The sequence below is a fragment of the Erinaceus europaeus genome, chromosome 12, assembly GCF_950295315.1.
Source record: "Erinaceus europaeus chromosome 12, mEriEur2.1, whole genome shotgun sequence".
In the NCBI taxonomy this organism is placed as follows: domain Eukaryota; kingdom Metazoa; phylum Chordata; class Mammalia; order Eulipotyphla; family Erinaceidae; genus Erinaceus; species Erinaceus europaeus.
Window position 1 is genome coordinate 46,029,982 of NC_080173.1, and position 26,988 is coordinate 46,056,969.

The 26,988-nt window shown below is 41.3% G+C and overlaps 1 protein-coding gene across 1 annotated transcript in view; it reads left to right on the top strand.

The window, feature by feature from the left end:
• The window catches only part of BRCA1 (BRCA1 DNA repair associated), a 127,652-nt gene that overhangs the window by 4,711 nt on the left and 95,953 nt on the right, over positions 1-26,988 (top strand). The window contains 3 exon segments of the mRNA XM_060203427.1: positions 17,562-17,615; positions 20,309-20,386; positions 23,699-23,787. Of these exon segments, the coding sequence (XP_060059410.1) occupies positions 17,562-17,615; positions 20,309-20,386; positions 23,699-23,787 (221 nt within the window).

The following is a 26,988-nucleotide window of genomic DNA, read 5'->3' on the forward strand; positions in this document are numbered from 1 at the left end:
TGAGAAGCTTTTCCCCTGCAAGTGGGGACCAGGGGCTTGAATTCAGGTTTTGTGCACTGTAATGTATGCGCTTAACCAGGTGTACCACCACCTGACCCCTCTCGCTACTTAACTCTTATCTCTATCAGAAAAGAAAAAAAATTGGTGGGGGGCCAGGTGGTAGCGCAGCAGGTTAAGCGCACATGGTGTAAAGTGCAAGAACTGGCATGAGGATCCCGGTGGAGTGTTTTGACTGATTCTACATTAGGACAGGAATCTAGTTTGAATTACTTTTAGCTTTTTCTTTTTTTTTTTTTTTAAAGAATTTATTTATTTATTCACGAGAAAGGCAGAGAGAAGAAAGAACCAGACATCACTGTGGCACTTGTGATGTCGGGGATTGAACTCAGGACCTCATGGTTTAGAATCCAATGCTTCACCCACTGCGCCACCTCCCGAACCACAGCATTTTTTTTTTTTTTTAAACATATATTTGTTTTAATAGAGAGAAAGAAACAAAGAGATCAGAGTACTGCTCAACTCTGCCTGGTGGTGGTGTAGGGGATTGAACCTGGGACTTTGGAGGCTCAGATAACATGAAAGTCCTTTTGTATTATCATTATGCTGTGGTCACCCTCCCCTCCCACACCCCCCAGTTTTAGTTTTTCTTTTTTTTTTTTTAATTATCATGGATTTTTTTTATTGGGGAATTAATATTTTACATTCAACAGTAAGTACAATAGTTTGTACATGCATAACATTCCCCAGATTCCCATATAACAATACAACCCCCACTAGGTCCTCTGAATCCTTCTTGGACCTGTATTCTCCCCCCCACCCCAGTCTTTTACTTTGGTGAGATATGCCAATTCCATTTCAGGTTTTACTTCTGTTTTCTTTTCTGATCTTGTTTTTCAACTTTGGCGTGAGAGTGAGATCATCCCATATTCATCCTTCTGTTTCTGACTTATTTCACTCAACATGATTTTTTCAAGGTTCATCCAAGATCAGCTTCTTCTTCTTCTAGCGTTTGCCCTTCTTCCATAGCCAGTCAACAGCAAACCTGTCAGGAGCTGCTTGTTGCTGGCTTTGAAAGTGACTGGGATCCATGTGGATTCAGTCGGCTAGGAAGGATCATCAGTTTCCCCAATGAATGGGTACTCACGGGATGCACCACGAGAAGGTCGATCCAATGCAACCAAGATCAGCTGAAAACGGTGAAGTCACCCTTTTTAACAGCTGAGTAGTATTCCATTGTGTATATATACCACAGCTTGCTCAGCCACTCATCTGTTGTTGGACACCTGGGTTGCTTCCAGGTTTTGGCTATTACATATTGTGCTGCCAAGAACATATGTGTACACAGATCTTTTTGGATGGATGTGTTGGGTTCCTTAGGCTATATCCCCAGGAGAGGAATTGCAGGCTCATAGGGTAGGTCCATTTCTAGCCTTCTGAGAGTTCTCCAGACTGTTTTCCACAGAGGTTGGACCAATTGACATCCCCACCAGCAGTGCAGGAGGGTTCCTTTGACCCCACACCCTCTCCAGCATTTGCTGCTGTTACCTTTTCTGATGTGTGACATTCTCACAGGAGTGAAGTGGTATCTCACTGTTGTCTTGATTTGCATTTCTCTGACAGTCAGAGACTTGGAGCATTTCTTCATGTGTTTCTCAGCCTTTTGGATCTCTTCTGTGGTGAATATGCTGTCCAAGTCTTCCCCCCATTTTTGGATGGGGTCATTTGTTGTCTTGTTGAGTTTGGCAGGCTCTTTATATTTGTTGGTTATTAAACTCTTATCTGATGTATGGCATGTAAAGATCTTCTCCCATTCTGTGAGGGGTCTCTTGGTGTGGGTAGTGGTTTTTTTTTTTTTTTAATATTTATTTTATTTATTTATTCCCTTTTGTTGCCCTTGTTGTTTTATTGTTATAGTTATTATTGTTGTTGTCGTCATTGTTGGATAGGACAGAGAGAAATGGAGAGAGGAGGGGAAGTCAGAGAGGAGGAGAGAAAGATAGACACCTGCAGACCTGCTTCACCGCCTGTGAAGCGACTCCCCTGCAGGTGGGGAGCCGGGGTTCGAACGGGGATCCTTATGCCGGTCCTTGTGCTTTGCGCCACCTGCGCTTAACCCACTGCGCTACAGCCTGACTCCCGGTAGTGGTTTCTTTTGCTGTGAAGAAGCTTTTTAATTTGATGTAGTCCCATAGGTTTATACTTGCCTTAGTCTTCTTTGTAATTGGATTCGTTTCATTGAAGATGTCTTTAAAATGTATGTGGAAAAGAGTTCTGCCAATATTTTCTTCTAAGTATCTGATAGTTTCTGGTCTAACATCGAAGTCCTTGATCCACTTGGAATTTACTTTTGTATTTGGTGAAATACAGTGGTTCGGTTTCGTTCTTCTGCATGTTTCAACCCATTGTTTCCAACACCATTTGTTGAAGAGACTCTGCTTTCCCCATTGAATAGTCTGGGCCCCTTTGTCAAAGATTACATGTCCATATGTGTGGGGGCTCACTTCTGGGCTCTCAGTTCTATTCCATTGGTCAGTGTGTCTATTCATGTTCCTGTACCAAGCAGTTTTGATGACAATGGCCGTATAATACAATTTGAGATCTGGGAGTGTGATGCCTCCAGTTCTGTTCTTTTTTCTCAAGATTGTTTTGGCAATTCTAGGTCTTTTCTGATTCCAGATAAACATTTGTAGCATTTTTTCTATTCTCCTAAAAAATGTGCTTGGGATCTTGATGGGGATAGCATTAAATTTGTAGATGGCTCTGGGTAGTATATTCATTTTGATGATGTTAATTCTTCCAACCCATGAACATGGAATGTCTTTCCATTTCTTTGTGTCTTTTTCAATTTCCTTGAGTAGTGACTCATAATTTTCAGTATACAAGTCTTTCACTTCTTTGGTTAGGTTTACTCCTAGATATTTTATTGTTTTAGTTGCTATAGTCCTTTTGTATTATTATGCTGTGGTCATCCTCCCGTCTCCCACCCCCCAGTTTGAGTTTTTCATCTAGCTCTACAACCAGCTTGATTGCTTGAAATGAATATAGTTAATGATAGCTAAATAAATTCATCAATGTTGGGTGTCTATGAGTTAGTAGAGTATTGAACCTCTGAATGATACTAGCACTGCATATTTTATTTTATATTTTATTTATAAGTGATTTAATAATGATTGACAAGATTGCAGGATAAGAGGAGTACAGTTTCCACCACCAGAGTTCCACATCCCATCACCTCTGTTGGAAGCTTCCCTATTCATTATCCCATCTGGGAGTATGGACCAAAATTCTCTATGGGGTGCAGAAGGTGGAAGGTACTAGTTTATGTAATTGCTTCTCTGCTGGACATGGCTGTTGACAGGTCAGTACATACCCCCAGTTTCTTTTTTAAAAAATTTTTATATGTATTCATTTTATTTATTTTCCCTTTTGTTGCCCCTGTTGTTTTTCATTGTTACTGTAGTTATTGTTGTTACTGATGTTGTTGTTGGATAGGACAGAGAGAAATGGAGAGAGGAGGGGAAGACAGGAGAAGAGAAAGATAGACACCTGTAGATCTGCCCCATGGCCTGTGAGGTGACTCCCCTACAGTTGGGGAGCCGGCGGCTTGAACCAGGATCCTTATGCCAGTCCTTGCACTTTGCGCCACGGGCACTTAACCCGCTGTGCTACCACCTGACTCCCTTTTCTTCTTTTTCTTCTTTTTTTTTAAATATTTTATTTTTGAGAGAGATGCAGAGAGAGAAACACCCGAGCACTGCTCAGCCCTGACTCGTGGTGCACGGGATTAAACCTGAGACTTTGGAGTCTCTGGCATGAGAGTCTCTTTGCATAACCATTATGCTATCTACCCCCACCCAACACTACTTTTTGTATGCTTAAAGTTCCCACAGAGTGACAAAATCAAGATAAAAGACACAGTCTTTAAATACAGAGGACATTATGACTAACAGTATTAACTTCTGATGCAAAGTTAGACTTGCAACAAAATAATCAAAGGAACCATGATATGATTATAATAATAGGGAAGATAAAATAAATTTTTTAAAATTATCTATCTATGTATATATGAATATATATGTGTAAGTAAAGTGCACGTTGTTCATGGGTTAGATACAGGATTGTATCCCTGGCATAAGGGGGCACCATGGACAGCAACAAGAACCAAAACAGAATAACATGGATGACAGTCATGCTTTGGCATCCCCAACCCCCCACTTTCTCTAGGAAATATATACCATCTCACAGGCCTAAATGTCACCATCTTGGGTTTAGCTGTCCAGAATAACTTCTTTTTTTTTTTTTTAAGTATATACTTTTTAATCAGTGATTTCATATTGATTTATAAAGTTATAAGAAAATTGAGGAATAGTTCCATAATGTTCCCACCACCAGAGTTCTGTGTCCCCATCTCCTTCATTGGAAACTGCAGTAGTTCTTCCTATGTTGCAGATATGGGTTGACTTTCTATCTATATTGTTATTTTTTACTTTTTTCAACAAATTATTTTGTCTGGGTTGAGTCTGAGTGGAGAGGGAAAGGGAGATAGAGAGGGGGCACTATGCACAAGCACTGTTTCACTGCTTATGAAGCTTCCTCTCTCCAAAGGTGTTTGTTTTTCTCTACTCTTTGTTATTCTATTCTGTTGTGTTTCTATTACCCTTCCTTTTATCTTCCCTCTTTCTATCTATGTATTAATGAGAAAGATGGGAGGAGAGAGAGAGCGAGAGAAAGAACCAGACATCACTCTGATACATATGCTGCTGGGGACTGAATTTAGGACCTCATGCTTGAGAGTCTAGTGTTTTATCCACTGCACTACCTCCCAGACCACCACACATAATTTTTTCTCTGCTAGAGTTATGTGCCTGCAAAAATTCTACATCTGGCAGACTTTTTAAATTTTTTATTATTATTTACCAGAGCACTGCTCAGCTCTGACTTGTGGGAGGCGGGTTTGAACCTGAGACTTCTGAGCCATTATGCTATTTACTCCCACCTTCCCCCCCCCCCAGACTTTTTTTAGAGAGTTAGAAAAAGAGAGCTACCACATCTCTATTCAACCTCTTGTGAATCTCCTCTGCACAGATATTCACATGTGGTGGCCAGAAGCTCCTCTTCTTCTAGCGTTTGCTGCCAGAAGCTCTAATTAGGGTTCTCAGGTATAATAGAGTATGAGCTTTATCTGATGAACTGTTTTCTAACCCCCAATCATATATAAATATAAGAAACTGGTATTCTTTAAAGATTTTAAGCAAGTTTCTCTGACTATTTCAGTGAGCTTTTGTTTCTCCTTATCTGCAAAATATAGAGGCAACTAGAATTTTCAAATTTTTCTGATTGAGGTTAATTCACATAAGGTGAAAATACAGAATTTTTTTAACCTTACTTAATTTGATAGGACAAAGAGAAATTGAAAGGGAAGGGCGAGAAAGAGGGAGAGAGACACCTACAGCATTACTCGACCGCTTGTTGTTGTTAAAATTTGGAAGACTCTGGCCGGGCGGGCTAGCTTCACGGCGGGTAACAGAGACGCGGCGACAACGGCTGGGCAGGGAAGCTGTATTTCTTTATTCAGGAACAACGATTCATAAACTAAGACAAACTAATCACCAAACAGAACTCTGCTGTCTCTTTGCGGCGGCACAAGCACTCTTACTCTTGAACTCTGGAACTCAGGAACTCTGGCGGGGTTCCTTCGGGGCGGGGCCAAGCAGGCCCGCGAAATTAACTGGACTGATCTAATTCTCTCGGTGGGGGAGAACTAGAACCCAATGTAAAGCATACAACAATTCCCCCTTTTCTTTTAACTAAATGGCTATAGTATCAAGGGTGTGGGGTGAACAGAAACCTATATCGTACAGGCATTTTTATAAAAAGAAACTGGCACAAACATGGAGAAACATGCAAGCAAGTAACAAGAACCAGTGTGCTGTAAGGGAAGGCCTGAGGGGGCCATATCTGCCTCTGTGGGCTAAACTTTATCAGCTTAAAAAAAACATTTCTTGCCTCTGGGGGGCGTACTTTCTTCGACGGGCATTTGCATGGGGGCGGGGAACAGCCTAGAGTCCCAAAGACAGCTGGCTGCAACTTACTTACTATGAAACAAAACTTGTTATTAGCATATTTTTAATAGAGAAGGAATTTGAGACTTTTACATATCAACAACGTCTTTTAACCTTTTGTTACACCCATTCAAGATGGAGACACACCCTAGTTGTGGGCAGGAAAGGAAACCTCAGGCATGAGAATAATTAGCATAGCCATTGTGCGATCTACCATTTCTAATAGAGAAGGTAATGGAGAGTTTTACATATCAACAAGTCTATTTAACCTTTTGTTTAGACCAACTTAGTTAAAATATATTGCTTGTTAACTAATTTTTACCTTAGACTTTAAATGTAAGTTAATTTTATCTTTATGAGAATTACATTGAAAACCTTTTTCATTTAACTTTGACTAGTAAGAATTTAGCCTTAAAGTTACTGTTTACCAAACTTTAAACATATACATAAACATGGTCATTAATACACAAGGAGAGAAACCTTTGTTATGAAGACATGTCATTTTAAACACGAATTTAAATCTGTACTGTCTTAGTTGTTGGGGGGGGTTCACCCATCTGGAGGTGTTCTCTGCACAAATCTCTGCGTACTCCAGCTTGTCTGCCTTCAGACCGGACCGGCAGCTGGAAATCTCGTGTGCCCAGTTTCGGCAGGGAGCCCGGGGGTCCTGGAAGCCTGGGATCGTTCCAGAATTCATAGCAAGAGGGCAGGCGGGCCAGTTTTGTAGAAGGCGTGGGCCTAGGTGCCCAGGGGTGGCGGCCATGATAGGCTGCCGCGGCCCTGCCCCATAGCCCTGACATATCTGCTGCCCTGTTCGCAGTGGCCAAGCAGTGTGGAGGGATCACACGTCCAGTGCCCTGCGCCACTCGGTGGAGAGCCGGCTCCTGTGGGCTGGCCTCAGGCTCTTGCGTGGTGGCATCGGGCTCTAGCGTGTTGGCATCGGGCTCCAGCATGTTGGCGTCAGCCTCCTGCGGGCTGCGGGCGTGGTGCGCGGGGTTGTCTGGGCGCAGCCGGCTGGCTGGCTGTTTGACCAGGTGGAAACGGCAGCTCCGCGCCTCGCCCTCCCGCCTGCTGGCTCTTCCCGCTGGCTGTTCTGAGTTCACCCGAGCGAGTGGAAACCACAGAGTGGTCAAGAGATAAATGTTCCAGAAACAGCAAAACAGTCTCGTGAAGAAAGAGCAGAGGCCTTTGGAGATCTCTTCACAGGCAGAAGAGAAGGCCATAGTGCATAGGTAGCCAAATTGTCTTTACTTATCTGAGAGATGTGCAGGTCAGGTCCACGTGGGCGCCATTTGTTGTTAAAATTCGGAAGGCTCTGGCCGGGCGGGCTAGCTTCACTGCGGGTAACAGAGACGCGGAGACAACGGCTGGGCAGGGAAGCTAAGACAAACTAATCACCAAACAGAACTCTGCTGTCTCTTTGCGGCGGCACAAGCACTCTCTCTTACTCTTGAACTCTGGAACTCAGGAACTCTGGCGGGGTTCCTCGGGGCGGGGCCAAGCGGGCCCGCGAAATTTAACTGGACTGATCCAATTCTCTTGGCGGGGGAGAACTAGAACCCAATGTAAAGCATACAACAGCTTGTAAAGCTTTCCCCTCTACAGATGGGGAACAGGGGCTTGAACCCGAGTCCTTGCACATTGTATTATGTGTACTTAAACAGGTACACTGCCATCTGGTCCCCCATAAATCTCTTTTAGCGTTCTAATTATTTGTTGATGCATCAGGACTTGAAAGCATGAGAACCACATGTTTTCAAGTCCAGCACTATCCATTATACCACCTCTGGGGCCACAGTCAGTGACTTTTGACACTTAGGTAAGGTCTCTATTAAAAGAAGGAGGGGGAGGAGGGAAGAGAAGGAGGAGGAGAAAATGAGAAAGAAAGAATAGAAAGAGGATAGCACAGCTGGGGAAATAGCTCAACATGGAGAGTATTGAACTACTAAACCTGAATTTTCTGGTTTGGTTTGATCTTCAGTACTGCATGTACCTGAGTGGTGGTGTGATTTCTTTTTTTTTTTAAACTGGATTTTTTGTTGTTGTTGTTGTAGTTATTGTTGTTGTTGATGTCAGCATTCTTGGATAGGACAGAGACAAATGGAAAGAGGAAGGGAAGACAGAGAAGGGGAGAGAAAGATAGACACCTGCAGACCTGCTTCACTGCCTGTGAAGCGACTCCCCTGCAGGTGGGGAGCCAGGGACTCCTTCTGCCAATCCTTGCGCTTTGTGCCATGTGCGCTTAACCTACTGCACTACCACCTGACTCCCGGTGTTGTGATTTCTTTCTCTCTGTCTGAAGTGAAGCTCTCTCAAATGTAATAAATAAAATTTTTAAAAAGCTTTTATTTTTTAAGGACTAAAAGAGCCAGAACTTCACTTTGGCACATGTGATGCCAAGGATCAAACTCAAGAACTCATATTTTAGAAGTCTAAAACTAGTCACTACACCACATCCCAGACCACATAAGATAAATACTAAAAAAAAAAAAAAAAAAGATGACAGTACCCCCACTTCTAGCACACTCCTTGTCTTCATTTCCAGTTTATTTTTCCCCATAACTTAAAAACATTTATTTACGGGACCAGGTGGTGGTGCATCTGGTTGAGTGCACGTGTAAGGATCCAGGTTCGAGGCCCCATCCCATCCCTGTCCCCACCTTCAGGGGGAAAGTTTTGCAAGTGGTGAAGCAGTGCTGCCAGTGTCTCTCTGTCTATCTCCCACTATATCACTTCCCTCTTGATTTCTGGCTGTCTCTATCCAATAAATATATATATATAAAATATGTGTATATTATATATATAATTTACCAAAGCACTGCTCATCTCTGGCATATGGTGGTGCTGGAGCCTGAACCTGGAACTTTAAAGCCTCAGGCATGAAGTCTTTTGCATAAACATTATGCTGTCTCCATAACTCTTACTTATATCTGCCATCCTGTATAATATATGTTTATTTTATAATTCACAAAATATAAACTCCAAAGTAAGGGTTTTATTTTCTTAAATATTTATTCCCTTTTGTTGCCCTTGTTTTATTGTTGTTGTTACTGATGTCGTCATTGTTGGATAGGACAGAGAGAAATGGAGAGAGGAGGGGAAGATGGGGAGAGAGGAAGATCGACACCTGCAGACCTGCTTTACCAATTGTGAAGCAACTTCCCTGCAGGCGGGGAGCCAGGGGCTCGAACTAGGATCCTTATGCCAGTCCTGCGCTTTGTGCCACCTGCGCTTAACTGCGCTACCACCCAACTCCCAAGATTTTAATTTCTTTTGGGTAGCAGAAGGGATTGCTAGGAATCTATGTCAGCCTCATACGCACAGAGCAAACACTGCTAATTAATGCATCTCTGGTGGGTTTTTGTTTATTTTTTTTGTTAATTATTTGTTTTAAACATCACAAGCTATGTGTTTTTTTAATTTATTTTTTATTATCTTTATTTATTGGATAGAGACAGCCAGAAATTGAGAGGGAAGGGGGAAGATAGGGAGAGAAACAAACACCTGCGACACAGCTTCACTACTCATGAAGATTTCCCCTGTGTAGGTGAGGACTGGGGGCTCGAACATGGGTCCTTGCGCATTGTAACGTGCACTCAACCAGGTGCACCACCACCTGACCCCTTAATCTGTTTATTTGTTAATCAGAGAGAAAGAGAGAGAGAGAGAGAGAGATAGATAGATAGAGAAGAAGAAGGAGAAGGAGAAGAAACAGGACAAAAAACAGTGTCATTCTGGCATGTGCAATGCTAGGGAATTGAACTCAGGACCTCATGTGTGAGAGCCTAACACTTTACCCACTGCATCATCTTTGGGGTCACGCCAAACCTCTGTATTGGTTTTGTTTACTTCCGTGTTTTCATTAGTTAGAACACCATGTAGCTACATTTGTTGAAAGCATTAAAGATAATAACCAAATTGAACCCTGACCCTAACTGCATTGAAGAAAACTTGGACACTGTGGTCTTTTTGTCTTTCTCTCCTCTGTATCTAAAAATAAAGTAGCCCAAATTGGTTCTTTGATAGGTCAGTGATTTTTAATACGGTAATGGCTAGTGGTGGGTAACATTTAAAGAACAAATAGAAGGTGAGCAAGGTAGCTCATTTGGGTAGTGTACTTGCTCTGCATATGCGTGACCCGGGTTTGAGCCCAGCTTCCACCACACTGAAGGAAGTTTCAGTGTTGTGCTGTGTTTCTCTCTTTTCATAAAGACTGACTTATGTATTAACACAAGAGAAAGAGGGAGAGCAAATCAAAGCACCACTCATGTTTGGGGGTCCAATGTTCTAGCCACTGTGTTGCGTCCTTGGCCCCTTGGCGTGTCCTTGGCGTGTCTTCTTCTCTGTCTGTCTAGCTCTGTCTCTGTCTTTCTATCTGGGGAGAAAAACAAACCAACAGTGGGAAAAGTTGAATCTACTGTGCCTTACTCTCAGTAAAGAAGAACAAAGTTAAGTAAATTTCCCTTTCTGTTTCATGAAAGGTATTTTTCGTACTTGGAGTAAAATAAGATTAAAGAAAATGCAAATTGTGTTTTCAGAGAGATATAAGACATAACTAACCATTCCTTACCCCTCAACATTTCAACTAAACAAAAACAAGAGCTAAATGAGATTTACAACCTAATTTATGAAATATCAGAAGCCAGAGAAGCAGGAAATGACAGTGTGGAAGACAATTGCTTTTGAAAAAGCACAAAACTTACTCCTAATTACAAAGAGTGATCAAAGTCCTCAATAATGTTGCATTTGGGTTCATTTATTTTGCATTTCCAAGTGACTCAGTCATAAAAATGTAATGTTCTTTCTTATTCTAGCAAATTAAACCATCAATTAAAAAGCTGAGCTGCTGGGGAGGTGGGCCAGCCTGTAGTGTGTACTTTTCCAAACCTGAGGCCCCACTTCAATACCTGCCACCACTTATGGTCAGAGCATTGTTCTAGTCCCCCTCTCTTTAAAAAAATTAAATATGGGGGTTGGGCAGTGGCACAGCAGGTTAAGCGCACATGGTGCAAAGCAGAAGGACCAGCACAAGGATCCCGGTTCAAGCCTCCAGCTCTCCACCTGCAGAGGGTCACTTCACAAGTGGTGAAGCAGGTCTGCAGGTGTTTATCTTTCTGACCCGCTCTGTGTTCCCCTCATCTCTCCATTTCTCTCTGTCCTATCCAATAATAATGACATCAGTAACAACAATGATAACCACAACAACAAAGGCAGCAGGGGAGGAAAAAGTGGCCTCCAGGAGCAGTGGATTCATGGTGCAGGCACTGAGCCCCAGCAATAACTCTGGAAGCAAAAAAAAAAAAAAAAAAATATATATATATATATATATATATATATATATATATATATAGAGAGAGAGAGAGAGAGAGAGAGAGAGAGCTGGTACCTTTTATACTTTCCCCCTTTATATTTTTAATGTGGTGGGAATAAACTTAGCACCCATACTACTAAGCAACCTTCCGGGCTGACTTTTTAATAATAATATTTATTTATTTACCTGATAGAACAGAGAGAAATTGAGAGGGGAAAGGGAGATAAAGAAGGATAGAAAAAAGAGACACCTGGGAGTCGGGCGGTAGCGCAGCGGGTTAAGCGCACATGGCATAAAGTGCAAGGAACAGCCTAAGGATTCCGGTTCAAGCTCCCAGCTCCCCACCTGTAGGGGAGTCACTTCACAAGCAGTGAAGCAGATCTGCAGGTGTCTATCTTTCTCTCCCCTTCTCTGTCTTCTCCTCCTCTCCATTTCTCTCTGTCCTATCCAACAATGAAGACATCAATAACAACAATAATAACTACAATAAAACAACAAGGACAACAAAAGGGAATAAATAAATATTTAAAGAAAAAGAGACACCTGAGTAGTAGGTAGATAACATAATGTTTATGCAAAGAGGCATATGTCTGAGGCTCCAGTGTCCCAGGTTCAATCCTCTTGCACCACCATTAGCTAAAGCCGAGCAGTGCTGTGGTAAGAGAGAGAGAGAAGGACCTGCAGCGTTGCTTCACTACTTGTGAAGCTTCTCCCTGAATTGGGGACTTGAACCCAGGTCCTTGTACATAATAATGTGTACATTCAACCAATTGTGCCTGGTCCCCCTGTTGTTTTTTTTTTTTAAGTGATGCACAGAAAAGACACCTCCGCGTCACTCAACCCTCCCCCCATATCCCCCCCTCCCCATGGTGTTTTCTTCCATGTTCGTGGGCTGGGATACAGGGCCTCACTGATGGTAAGGTGTGTGCTGTGCTGAGTGAATTACTTCCTGGCCTGACTCTTAGTCTCTTACAGTGAACATTTACTCTCAGAACCTACAAGAAAGGCCATATAAAAAAATTTTTTTCAGGGCCAAGTGGTGGCGCACCTGGTTGAGCGCACATGCAAGGGCCTGCGTCCAAGCCCCCAGTCCCCACCTGCAGGAGGAAACCTTTGCATGTGGTGAAGCAGTATTGCAGCTGTCTCTCTATCTTTATTGCTTTGACTTTCTTGTTCTCTCTATTCAGTAAATAAATAGGTAATTAATTTTTTTTCAGTGACCCAGTAGGTGGTGCACTGGATGAAGCATTGTATTCTCAAGAATAATATCTTGAGTTCGATTCTTGGCATCACATGTGCCAAAGTGATACTATGGTTCTCCCTTTCCCTCTCTCCTTGCTTTCCCTCCCTGTTTCCTTCTACCCACTCTCATGAATGAATCTGAAAAAAAAAATTTTCATTCCCATTCCCTCTTCAAGCTTTTTCTCCAGCAGTCATCACCTTTTTACATATTGGAGTTTTCATCTGTTCAAAGTATGTGTTTACAGTATGTTTGTATAGCTCAGCTTATAATTGCCATACTGAAATATAATTATTTCAGAATTGCATCAGTAGTGAGAATGAAAGCTATCTGGTATCATAGCTAAATCCAATTTCTCTTTCACTGAGAATTTCTTTGATATTTAGTTTTATTTCAGGAATAGTGGTTTGTAACTAAGTCAAAGTCTCTTTACTGAGTTAGCTTTCTTCATTATAATATATATTATTGCTGGATTATTTATTTATTTATTTATTTTGCCCCAAGGGTTATTGCCGGGGTTCGGTGCCTGCACCACCAATCCACTGCTCCTGGAGACCATTTTTTCCCCTTTTGTTGCCCTTGTTCCACCATTGTTGTGGCTATTATTATTATTGTTGTTGCTGCTGTCTTTGGATAGAACAGAGAAATCGAGAGAGGAGGGGAAGACAGCGGGGGAGAAAGATAGACACCAGCAGACCTGCTTCACCGCTTGTGAAGCGACTCCCCGGCAGGTGGGGAGCTGGGGGCTTGAACCAGGATTATTACTCCGGTCCTTGCGCTTCGCACCATGTGCTGGATTATTTATTTTATATAAGAAGGGGAGAGACAATCTAGGACTGCATGCAAGTCCTGCACTCTACCTGCTGAGCATCTCCCTGCCTATTGTTTTTGTTTGTTTTTTTTACCAGAGTGCTCAGCTCTGGCTTGTGGTGGGTGGGGGCGGGGAATTGAACCTGGGACTTTGGAACCTCAGGCATGAGAATCCCTTTGCATAACCTTTATGTTATCTACCTCTGCCTGCCATTGTTTTTTGTTGTTTTTTAAATTTAGAGGTCAGAATAATTTATTCAGAATGCTTTTTTTCTGTCATTTCTGTTTTTATTGTTATTGTTGTTTTTACCAGAGCACTGCTCAGACCTGGCTTATGGTGGTACTGGGGACTGATCCTGGGACTTTGGAGCCTCAGGCACAAGAGTCTCTTTGCTTAATTACTATGATAGTCCCACCCCCATGTCTTTATTTTGTTGTTGTTGTTGTTGTTGTTGTTGTCTCCGGGGTCATTGCTGGGGCTCTGTGCCTGCACTACAAATTCACTCTGCTCCTGGAGGTTATTCACTTTTGTTGCCCTTGTTGTTTATTGTTATTGTTGATGGATAAGACAGAGAGGAGGGGAAGACAGAAGGGGAGAGAATAAGATAGATACCTGCAGATCTGCTTCACTGCTTGTGAAGTGACACCCCTGCAGGTGGGGGACCGGGGGCTTGAACCGGAATCCTTGTGCATGCTGATCCTTGTGCTTTGCGCCATGTGCACTTGCTACTGCCCGGCCCCCATATTTATTTATTTATTTATTTATTTATTTATTTATTTTTACTCACATTTGGATGCTACAGAGATTTTCAGTGGTAGAACAGAGGACTTGTATGCCTAAAGTCCTAGGTTCTGTCTCCAGTGCAATATATGCCAAAGCTGAGCAGTGCTCTGGTGTCTTTTCTCTTTCATAAAATAAATAAAATTTTTGAGCAAAATCATATTTGGTACCAATAATAATACATCATCTCAGGTTGTGAAGAGTTTCCCAAATAGCATTTAATATTTTCACAGTAGTTTAAAGAGACTAGTAGATGACAGAGACTGAGGTTATTTATAGTGCTTGGCCTGAGGTAACTCTGATTTTAAAAGAGAGAGAGAAAGGGCGGGGGGGGGGGGGAGTCAGTAGCGCAGCGGGTTAAGCTCAAGGACCTGGTTCAAGCCCCCAGCTCCCCACCTGCAGGGGAGTCGCTTCACAAGCGTGAAGCAGGTCTGCAGGTGTCTATCTTTGTTTCCCCCTCTCTGTCTTCCCCTCCTCTCTCCATTTCTCTCTGCCCTGTCCAACAACAATGGCAGCAATAACAACAATAATTACAACAACAACAACAACAACAACGTTAGCAATAACCCTGGAGGCAAAAAAAGGGGGGGGAACTGCCAGGCCTTCTGAACTTTTCTAGTACTATTTTGTTGCTCTGTACTGATCAGAAACCCCATGACTAAAAGAGTTGTGTTACCAAAATCTTCACAAGAAGGCTCTTGTCTTCTAGACTTTCTTGTCCTTTTCTGAAAAATTAAATGTTGGGGGAAAAAGTAGCACATTACTGGGGTTGGGTGGTGACACACCTGGTTAAGCGCACATATTACAATGTGCAAGGACCCAGGTTCAAGCCCCTAGTCCCCACCTACAGGGGGGAGAGCTTTGCAAATGGTGAAGCAGTGCTGCAGGTGTCTTTCTTCCTCTCTTATCTCCCCCTTCCTTCTCTATTTCTGACTATATCTATCCAAGAAATAAATAAATATTTTTTTTAAAGTAGCACATTCCTGTCACATGCAGTTTTACCTGTTTTTTGATTCCCTGTCAGAACTTCTCTAAAATTCAGTTTCAGACTGGCGAGGTGGTTCACTGTGTGAGTTGTGTACCCGCCCATACGTGTAGTATGGAAGGGAGATGCTGTGGAACCAGAAGAAACTCCAGTTCTGTGGAGTTCCTCATGTTCTGTCTCTGTTGGAATGAAGACATAACACTCCATATACACTCTGCTCTTATTGGTTACTGACTACCTTCTCTGGTTCCTAACTCTTATCTTTGAGCCCTTCATCTACAAGCTTCCTCCTTGATCATTTCACCCTAGCAGCTAGCCTTCAAAAGTACCAGGAATGGTCCTGCTCAGAAACTATCTTTTCTGCTCCCTCAGCTAGGCTTTTCTTCTCCATATTATTGCAGTGTTTGCTTCTCCACATTCAGATGTCCTCAAATGTCACCTCTATTAATTGAAACAAACCAATAACCCTACTCCACCCCACCCCCCAAACACCAGAATATACCTAGATTTTCAAGGTGAGTTTATTAAAGAATCAAACTGAGGACTCAGGCTCAGAAGGTACTTGAACCTGGGACTAGTCTTCACGTTGCTTCTCCCAACCCCTTTTGGATAGAGAAAGAGAGAAATTGAGAGGGAATGGAGAAAAAAAAAAAAAAAAGGAGAGAGATACCTGGAACACTTAACAAATTTTACTGCTAGTGAAGTTACCCCTCTTCAGTTGGGACCAGGGACTTGAACCTGGGTCATTACACGCTGTAACGTGTGTGCTTTACCAGGTACACCACCTTGTCCTCACTCTGCTTATCTGGTAGAACACTAAACTTGCTTGCCTAAGGTTCCCTCTGCATGTACTACAGTAGTGCTATCTTGTCTATCTCATAGAAACTCACATGTGATAAATAAATTTTATAAAGATTGAATTCTGGTGTAGAGATTTTATACACTACATACATGAGGGGAGGTTTCAATTTGACTCAACATAGTCCATGGAAATGTGATGTTTTAGGCTGATTTTATTGACAGTTCATTTTTAAAAATTATTTATTATTGGATACTGATAGAGAAAATGGGGAGGGAGAAAGATAGACACCTGCAGCCTTGCTTCACTCGTGAAGCTTCCCCCCTCCCCCCTGCAGGTGGGGACCAAGGACTTGAACCCGTGTCCTTGTACACTATCATGTGTGTTTTTAAAAACATCTGTATACATTTCCTACCACCACTGTCCTCTTGCTCTGCTATATTCTTTTTTTTTTTTTTTGCTATATTCTTTTTAAAAGATTTTGTGTAAGAAGAGAGACCAGAACATAGCTCTTATATATGCAGTGCTCAGGATCAAACCCCAGGCCCCACACATATAAATCCTATGCACTACTGCTGAGATACCTCCCTGGCTGCACTCTGCTTTATTCTTTTTTGAATATTTATTCATTTATTTAAATGAGAGAGACACAGAAATATATACAGAGAGATCAGAGTACTTTTCAGCTCTGGCTTATGGTACTGCTGGGGATTAAATCTGGTACCTTTAGAGCCTCAGGCATGAAAATCTTTTTTTTTTTTTTTTTTTTTTTCCTATCACACAGGTAGGATGAGTTTGAATTAAAAACAGGCCCAAGTACAAGTCTCAGGTGTTTTTTTTTTTTTCTTTTTTTTTTTTTATTAAAGAAAGGATTAATTAACAAAACCATAGGGTAGGAGGGGTACAACTCCACACAATTCCCACCGCCCAATCTCCATATCCCACCCCCTCCCCCGATAGCTTTCCCATTCTCTATCCCTCTGGGAGCATGGACCCAGGGTCATTGTGGGTTGCAGAAGGTAGAAGGTCTTGCTTCTGTAATTGCTTCCTCGCTGAACATGGGCGTTGACTGGTCGGTCCATACTCCCAGTCCATGAAAATCTTTTTGCATAACCTTTATGCTGCTTCCCCAACCCAGCTTTATTCTTTTTTTTTTTGCCTCCAGGGTTATTGATGGGGCTAGGAATCCACTGCTCCTAGAGGCCATTTTTTTCCCCTTAACGTTGTTATCATTATTGTTGTTATTGATGTCGTTGTTGTTGGATAGGACAGAGAGAAATGGAGAGAGGACGGGAAGACAGAGGGGGAGAGAAAGACACCTGCAGACCTGCTTCACCACTTGTTAAGTGACTCCCCTGCAGGTGGGGAGCCGGGGGCTCGAACTATATCACATCAAGCATACCCCCTGTAAGTTGGTAGCAGGGGTTTGAATCCGGATCCTTGAGCTGGTTCTTATGCTTGACTGGGTTTGCCACCACCCACCCACTCCCCCACTTTTCCTCCTCCTTTTTTTTTTTTTTTTTTTTACTTACTTTTTTAAGTAAAATATTTGTGTTCTCTTTTCTGATTCTAGTTTGGAGTTGATCAAAGAGCCTGTTTCTACAAGATGTGACCACATATTTTGCAGGTAATTTTGAATGTTTTATATGACTCATCATTAGCTTCTATGCTTGTCCTTCATAACACAGGAAAACAATTAATTTTATAGAAACATTTTAAATTATGTAAAAAAAAAAATTCAACTTCATCTCACTCTGTCTCACAGAGCACAGAGAAAGTTATTGTAGTGGTCCAGGAGGTGGCGCAGTGGATAAAGCATTGGATTCTCAAGCATGTGGTCCTGAGTTCAGTCCCCAGCAGTACATGTACCAGAATGATACCTGGCTCTTTCTCTCTCCTATCTTTCTTATGAATAAATAAATAAAATATTTAAAAAAGTAAGTTATTGTAAATTGATCGTAGCTATAGTTGCTATTAACATTTTGATGTATATTTATCTAGTGGAAATAAAATCACTTTGAACAGCTGTTTTTTTGTGTCTATGGGTGAAAGCAGATTGCAAGCAATTGTGAAATAAGTAAACCATGCTTCACCCTTCTTAGTTCTTCTTTCTGTTTGTTTCTGCTTGTTCTGAGCTTTAGTGTTTGCTGATTCATAGTTCCTGTGAAGCGAAAAAGGAACTGATCAATTTATATTTAGACTGAGATGCATCCTACTGATGAGTCAAGATATATTTGTATATTTAAGGACCCTGCCTTGTGATATGAAAATGTCTGATTCTTGATGGAAGAATTTATTTATTTCTTTTTATTGAAAAAGCAAGCATGCTCATGGTAATGCTTTCTCCTAGTATAAAATGAGAATATAGTATATTTCCCTGCCATATCACAGTTCTTGCCTCTCCCTTCTTATCCTGGAAACAACAATTTAAATTTCTGATGTATCTTCTCAGGAATCTTTTTAATTCAAGAGTTCTTCATTTGTGATTCATGAATGATTTTCATAAATTTTCTAAAATTGTATTTAATTATAAATTCAATTGTTTTTGAAAACTGTTAATTGGCACGTGCTTTTCTAGGAAGATAGGCCATGATTTTTTTTTCTCTCCAGATTCTTAAGATGTTTCTATAATCTAAAATATGTGAAGAGCTTCTGTGTTAAGGATAATGAAGGCTGGCTGTAGTTGAAGGAAACATGCTTTCTTTGGTTGAATTTCCTTTGAGTACAAGTCAGCCAGCTGGCTGCCACTTACTCTGAATTCTTTCTTATTCTCTCCCATTCTTCTGAGGGACTCCTAAATTGTTTTCAAAGTAGATACTTTTTTTTTTTTTAATTGACCAGAGCATCGTGCAGTTCTGGCTTATGGTGATATGGGAATTGAACCTGGGACTTTAGAGCCTCAAGCATGATAGTCTCTTCGTATGATCATTATGCTATTTCTCTGCCCTCATTTTGCATTTCAACCCATATGAATAAATATTTCTTTTTTTTTTTTTTCCTCCAGGGTTATTGCTGGGCTTGGTGCCTGCACCATGAATCCACCGCTCCTGGAGGCCATTTTTCCCCCTTTTTGTTGCCCTAGTTGTTGCAGCCTCGTTGCGGTTATTATTGCTATTGTTGATGTTGCTTTGTTGTTGGATAGGACAGAGAGAAATGGAGAGAGGAGGGGAAGACAGAGAGAGAGGGGAGAGAAAGATAGACACCTGCAGACCTGCTTCACCGCCCGTGAAGCGACGCCCCTGCAGGTGGGGAGCCGGGGGCTCGAACCGGGATCCTTACGCCGGTCCCTGCGCTTTGCGCCACGTGCGCTTAACCCACTGCGCCACCGCCCGACTCCCTGAATAAATATTTCTATTTCTCTACATTTTCTCTAATACTATCAGGGTTGTTTTTCTGTTTGTTTTTAGTCATTCTAGTGGGTGTTAAGTGGCATCTCTGTAACTTTTTACATTTTCTTACTGACTTAGCGTAGTGACTTTTTTTTCACAATGTGCTTACTTAGACCTGAGTCTTTGCATAGTAAAATGAGCATTGTATTTGATAACCTATCTGCTTCCTGGCCCCTTTAACATGAAAAATGTTTGAGTTTGATGTAGTGCAATGTAAGCACTTTTTATTTTCCTTTGGTTGTTTATGCTTTTGGTATTTATTTAAGAAAAAAATCATTGCTTAACCCAAGGTCACAAAGATTTGTGATTTTAGTTCTTATATTTAATTCTGTTTTGAGTTGATTTGTCCTTATTATGTGAGATCAGAATCTAACTTTATTTCTTATGAAGTAGAGCTTTACATGAGAGAGAAGAAAACTAGAATACCCTTCTGGTTCCTATGCCACTAGAAGTTGAATTGAAGCCTTGAGTTTAGGTTTTGTGCTCTACCTGTTGAGCTATTTCCCTGGCCTGCCACACTATCTTGACTATAGCTAAGCAGTGAGATGCTGAGTTTTTAGCCTAATTATAATTATTTTACTTGAGCTATTTACCATTATGTCTGGCTATGCAGCATGAATAGTTGTCAAACTGTTATTAAACATGCCATAATAACTTTTTAATATATTTTATTTGACCATAATAGTAAGCTATATGCATATAAGTTCGGTTTTCATAGATCATTGCTTATGTAGTTTCACTTTCTGCTTATGCAGCATCTAAAAACAATTAAAACCAATGGTTGTAATTCACCTTCCATTACCTTTAGAGTAGCTTGTAAGGGCAGTTGTGAGATTATCTTTTCATGGCTATTTGCCTTTTTAATGTTCTCTTTACAAAAATAAATAAATAAATAACAGAATTTGTTCTTTTTACTCTTCCCAACTTATAGATTTTGCATACTGAAACTTATCAACCAGAAAAAAGGGCTTTCACAGTGTCCTTTGTGTAAGAATGATATCACCAGAAGGTATGTGATTTAAGTTTCTATGGGAGCTAAGCAGCAGCAGCAGGAAAAAGAAACTCCTTAACTTTGCTGGTGTTCCTATCAAACTACTCATCGGTAGAAAAAAAACTTTTTTCCTTTTTTTTAATTGAATAAAACAGAAAGAACTTGAGAGGGGGAGACAGAGAGGAAGAGAAAAAGAGCGACACTTGCAGTACTGCTTCACAAGTGGTGAAGCTTCCCCCCCTGCATGTGGACTTGAACCTGGGTCCTTGTACACGGTAACATGTACACTCAACTAAGTGTGCCACCACCTGGGCCCCCAGTAGAAATATGTTCAGTTGGGTATTTAGCTGGACGTTCATTTATTCATTTTTAAAAACAAGTTTTTTTTTCCTTAAATATTATTTATTTATTTATTTATTTATTTTGAATAGTGACAGATATTCAGAGGCAGACACCAGTAAGCTTCTCCCCTGTAGATAGAAAACAGGGTTTGAACCCTGTTCCTTGCACACTGTGTTTGGGCTCCACCTGGTGTGCCACCACCTGGTCCCAACTAAATTATTTCTTTATTTTTCATTTCATTTTATTTTATTTTTTAATTTTTATCAGAGCACTGCTCAGCTCTGGCTTATGGTGGTGCAGGGGATTGAACATGGGACTTTGGAGCCTCAGGCGTGAGCGTCTCTTTGCCATTATGCTATCTACCCCTGCCCCCAACTAAATTATTTCTAAAATGATTTCCTGAAAGTTGTATGGTATGGTATGTTTGCCTTTTTTTTTCCCTCTTAATATCTATCTTTCTCTCTCTCTCCCTTCCCTCCCTACCTACCTCCCTTCTTTCTTCCTCCCTTCCTTTCTTTCTTTTTTAAATGTATTTATTAACAGGAGAGATAACCAGACCATCATTGTGGCACATATGATGCTAGAGATAGCACTTAAATTGCCACTGGGGTTACAACTGGGGTTCAGTGCCAGCATGATAAATCTACCGCTCTTGATGGCCATTAATTTTTTTCCTGGGAGTCGGGCAGTAGCACATCGTGTTAAGCACAGGTGGTGCAAAGCGCAAGGACTGACATTCGAGCCCCCGGCTCCCCACCTGCAGGGGAGTCGCTTCACAGGTGGTGAAGCAGGTCTGCAGGTGTCTTATCTTTCTCTCCCCTTCTCTGTCTTCCTCTCCTCTCTACATTCCTCTCTGTCCTATCCAACAACGACGACATCAACAACAATAACTACAATAACAATGAAAAATAAGGGCAACAAAAGGGAAAATAAATATAAATTTTTTTTTTTTTAATTTCTTTTCCTTTTTTTTTCCCCTTTTTGATAGAGACAAATTGAGAGGGACGGGGGAAGTGGGGAGAGATACCTGCATTACTGTTTTACCACTTGTGAAGGTTTCCCTTTGCAGGTAAGGACTTGAACCTAGGGCCTACCTCATGGTAATATGTGTCCTCTACCAGGTACACCACTAACCAGCCACTCATCACCTTTTACTTTTTTTTTCTTGTCAGTTTTCTCTGGAGCTTGGAGCCTGAGATGCTCGATGGCTCCCAGGCCAGGAGCTCAGACCTGGATTTTCTCTTGTTGTTAAATGTGTGCTCTACCAGATAAGCCTCCTTCAAGCCAGCCCATTGCTTTTTTTTTTTTTTCCCCTGTCTCCAGGGTTATTGCTGGAGTATGCCTGGGACTGGGGCTGGTGCAAGCATTGTGAATCCACCATTCCCAGCAGCCAGTTTTTCCTCTTTCATTTGATGAAACAGAGAGAAATTGAGAAGGGAGGGGGAGAAATAAAGATAGATACTTGCAGACCTACTTCACCTCTTGTGAAGTGTCCTTCCTATAGGTGGGACGCATAGGGCTCAAACCTGGATCCTTGCACGGGTCCGTAGGCTTTCTACTGTGTGCACTTAGCCAGGTATGCCCAGCACACCTCCATTGCCTTTTTTTTTTTTTTTTTAATTTTTCTTAATGATGCAAGAACTTGCAAATTTACCAAAAGTTCGGATTGTACTGCAGTGCCCCCATTATCTCCTGATCCTGCTTTTATTTTCTTTTGTAATGAAGGAAGTTTTATTTATACTTGTTTTTTCTTTGTCTCAGACACAATGTATATTGTATAATACATACCTCTTGCCAGGATGTGAATCCTTTTAGGGTACTGACTTTGTGTCAGTCACTGTTTTTTCAATGTTTGTTATATAGTAGACTCTCACATATTTAAAGGAATGAATAAATGATTTATATTATACTATTAACCATTTTTAAATTTTAAACAAAGACAGGCAGTGGAGTGAGGCGGGGGAGGAAGGAGAGAGAGACCACAGAATTGAAGTTTTCTTCAACGTGGTGGGGGTTGGGCTTGAATCTGGATCATGCATATAGCGAAGCAGCACTCTATCCAAGTGAGCTATTTTGCTAGTCTCTGTACAACAGCTTTCATAAATAAAAATCTCTCTTTAGACATTGTCACCCTTCTGTATCTTTGAAATAAGGTAACCATTACTTAACAGAAATACTTGAGCTTGAAGTGGAATATTGAATGGGTGCGGTTTAAAATGTTAATAGAGGGCCAAGCAGTAGCACTAGGGGATAAGAACACACGGCGCGAACCTCAAGGACTGGATGAGGATCCTGGTTGGAGCCCCCAGCTCCCCACCTGTGGGGTGGGGGGTCGCTTCATAAGCAGGTCTGCGGGGGTATCTGTCTCTCTCCCCATTTCTCTCTGTCCTATCCAACAACAGCAACAGGGATGACAGCAATAACAATAAATACAACAAGGGCGACAAGATGGGAAAAAAAAGTCTCCAGGAGCAGTGGATTCGCAGTGCAGGCACCAAGCCCCAGCAATAACCCTGAAGGCAAAAAAAAAAAAAAAAAATTAAGTTCTTGTGGTCCGGGAGGTGGCGCAGTGGATAAAGCATTGGACTCTCAAGCATGAGGTCCTGAGTTCAATCCCCCGGCAGCACACATACCAGCGTGATGTCTAGTTCTTTCTATCTCTCCGCCTATCTTTCTCATTAATAAATAAATTAAATCTAAAAAAAAAAAATAGTGAGTTCTTTATACAGTGTATTTATATCTATTATTATGGATTGAGAGTACTATTATTTCAAATAGTTGTGCTATCAGAATAGCAAAGAAAAATAAAAAACATTGCATAGTTATTCTGATGCTGATGATGGTTTGATTATAGTGTAATGTCTCTTATAACTCAGTTTTTAATATGGTTTTTCTGTTGCTGCATCTAACTTTGTTTATATATCTTTTCTAGCATTCTTAAAAAGTTTGATAATCAGTCGCTAAGTATATGTCTTAATTAAATTTCAGAAGCTTACAAGAAAGCACAAGATTTAGTCAACTTGTTCAAGAGCTGCTGAAAATCATTCGTGCTTTTGAACTTGACACAGGATTGCAGTGTAAGTGTTGCACAGCCCCAGATACTCAAATAATCTATCATTAAACCTCAGCATATATGCAACCCAGGAGATAGCACAGTAGATGCAAGTGTTAAGAACTTAAGTCTTTTTTTCTAAACTCATCATACCTGCACAATTATTTTCTTTTAAAAAATTAATATGGGGCAGGGGTAGATAACATAATGGTTATGCAAAGAGACACTCATGCCTGAGGCTCCAAAGTCCCAGATTTAATCCCCTGTGCCACCATAAGGCAGAGCTAGTAGTGCTCTGGTTTTAAAAAAAAAAAAAGTAATATGGGCTATACAGATAGCATAATGGTATGGAAATGACTTACATGCCTGAGGCTCAGTCACCAGCACCACCATAAGCCAGAATTGAATTGTGGTCTGATCTCTTTCTCATTAAAATGCATATATATTTTTAAAGTTTAAGTTTTTTGTTTTTTTGTTTTAAATAATGTTAAAGGTGGAGCAAGAAAGAGACATAGAGTGCCATTCTGGCACCTGTACTAGGAAGGATTGAGTTTGGGCTCTCATACTTAGGAATCCATGCTTTATCCACTGTGCCACTTCCTGGGCCACTTGTAGTTATTTTTCTATGAGAATCTGTATTTCTTTTTAAAATGATTTCCAGTGGTCTCACATCTTGGTTTGGTGTGGCAGAAATTATTTTATTTTACTTACTTTGTAAAACTAAGACCTTGAATGCATGTGTGATTTCATCACTACCTAGTCTGTTTTTATTTTTAATATTTATTTATTCCCTTTTGTTGCCCTTGTTTTATTGTTGTAGTTATTATTGTTGTTGTCATCATTGTTGGATAGGACCGAGAGAAATGGAGAGAGGAGGGAAAGACAGAGGGGGAGCGAAAGATAGACACCTGCAGACCTGCTTCACCGCCTGTGAAGCGACTCCTACAGGTGGGGAGCCGGGGGCTGGAACCGAGATCCTTCCGTCAGACCTTGCATTTTTTAAAAAATATTTATTTATTTATTCCCTTTTGTTGCCCTTGTTGTTTTATTGTGGTAGCTATTGATGTACTCGTTGTTGGATAGGACAGAGAGAAATGGAGAGAGGAGGGGAAGACAGAGAGGGGGAGAGAAAGACACCTCCAGACCTGCTTCACTGCTTGTGAAGCGACTCCCCTACAAATGAGATGGGTGCTGGAACCGGCATCCTTTCACCAGTCCTTGTGCTTTGCACTTAACCCGCTGCACTACTGCCCAACTCCCACTCCTAGGCCTTTTTTCTATAGCTAGAGACAGAGAGGCAGAGATGGTACAGCTCTAAAGCATCCTCCAGTACCATAGCACATCTGTTGTAGTTCCAGGACTTGAATCCGAGTGGCTTGTACAGGGGGACACATCCTACCCTATGACCTGCCCTTCATTGTCTTCATTGTTTTTATTTCGTGTGTTTACTTTCTTAGTGATATAGAAAATAATGTTCCGGGGATTTGGGCGATAGCCCAGTGGGGTAAGCGCTCGTGGTGCAAAGCACAAGGACTGGCATAAGGATCCCGGGGTTCCCTTCACAGGTGGTGAAGCAGGTCTACAGGTGGCTTTCTCTCCCCCTCTCTGTCTTCTCCTTTTTTCTGCATTTCTCTCGTCCTATCTAATAACGATGACATCAATAACTACAGCAACAATAAAAAAAGGGGGGGCAACAAAGGGGAAAATAAATAAAAATAAAGTTTTAAAAGAAAATAATGTTCCATCTTATGTTTTTGGTATCTTAGATTCAATGAAATGTGGTATTAATAGAAAATTTGTGGGCTGAGGAGATACAGCATAATGATTATACAAAAAAAAGAAAATTCATGTCTGAGGCTCTGTAGTCCCAGGTTCAGTCCTCAGCACCACCATAAGCCAGTACGGAGTTGTGTTTTGGTCTCTCATATCTTCCTGTCTGTATCTGTCTGATAAAGAAATTTTTAAAGAAAAAGTAAAGATTTGTTAGTGTTGATAATGGGAAAAATGATTTAACTTCAATGTTCTTTGTTTTTGTTTCCTAGAAATTAAACTTATTATTTTTTTTTAATTCTAGATTACCTCAATAGGTTGTTTTGATACAGCAAAGAGCATACATTGAATTTCTATGGTTCTTTAATTACAATTAATCTTTTTTTTTTTTTTGCCAGCAGGGTTATTGCTAAGGCTCAGTGCCAGCACTAAGAATCCACACTGTCTAATTTTTATTAGATAAGATAGAGATAAATTTAGAGAGGATGGGAAGATAGAGAAAGGGAGAAAAGTGGTCCAGGTGGCCCAGTGGATAGACTCTCAAGCATGAGGTTCCAAGTTCAATTGCCAGCAGCACATGTACCAGAGTGATGTCTGGTTCTTTCTCTCTCTCTCTCCTCCTGTCTTTTCTCATAAATAAATAAAATCTTTGAGAGAGAGATAAGATACCTGTAGACCTCTTTCACCACTCATGAAGTGGATCCCCTGCAAGTGGAGAGCAAGGGCTTGAACCCAGGTCCTTGTGCTTGGTAATATGTGTGATTGTTTTTGTTTTTGTGCCTCCAGGGGTATCACTGGGGCTCAGTGCCTGCACTATGAATCCACTGCGCCTGGCAGCCATTTTTTCCCCATTGTTGTTGCTGCTGCTATTGCTGTTGTTGGATAAGACAGAGAGAAATTTTTTTTTTATTTCTTTTATTTATTTATTTATTTTTTTTATTTAAGAAAGGATTAATTAACAAAACCATAGGGTAGGAGGGGTACAACTCCACACAATTCCCACCGCCCAATCTCCATTTCCCACCCCCTCCCTCGATAGCTTTCCCATTCTCTATCCCTCTGGGAGCATGGACCCAGGGTCATTGTGGGTTGCAGAAGGTAGAAGGTCTGGCTTCTGTAATTGCTTCCCCGCTGAACATGGGCGTTGACTGGTCGGTCCATACTCCCAGTCTGCCTCTCTCTTTCCCTAGTAGGGTGGGTCTCTGGGGAAGCTGAGTTCCAGGATATATTGGTGGGGTCTTCAATCCAGGGAAGTCTGGCCGGCATCCTGATGACACCTGGAACCTGGTGACTGAAAAGAGAGTTAACATACAAAGCCAAACAAATTGTTGAGCAATCATGGACCCAAAGCTTGGAAAAGTGGAGAGGAAGTATTAGGGAGGTATTCACTGCAAACTCTAGTATACTTCTGCTTTCTTACTTTGGAGCCATACTCCAAACTCAGTCAATTTCTGCT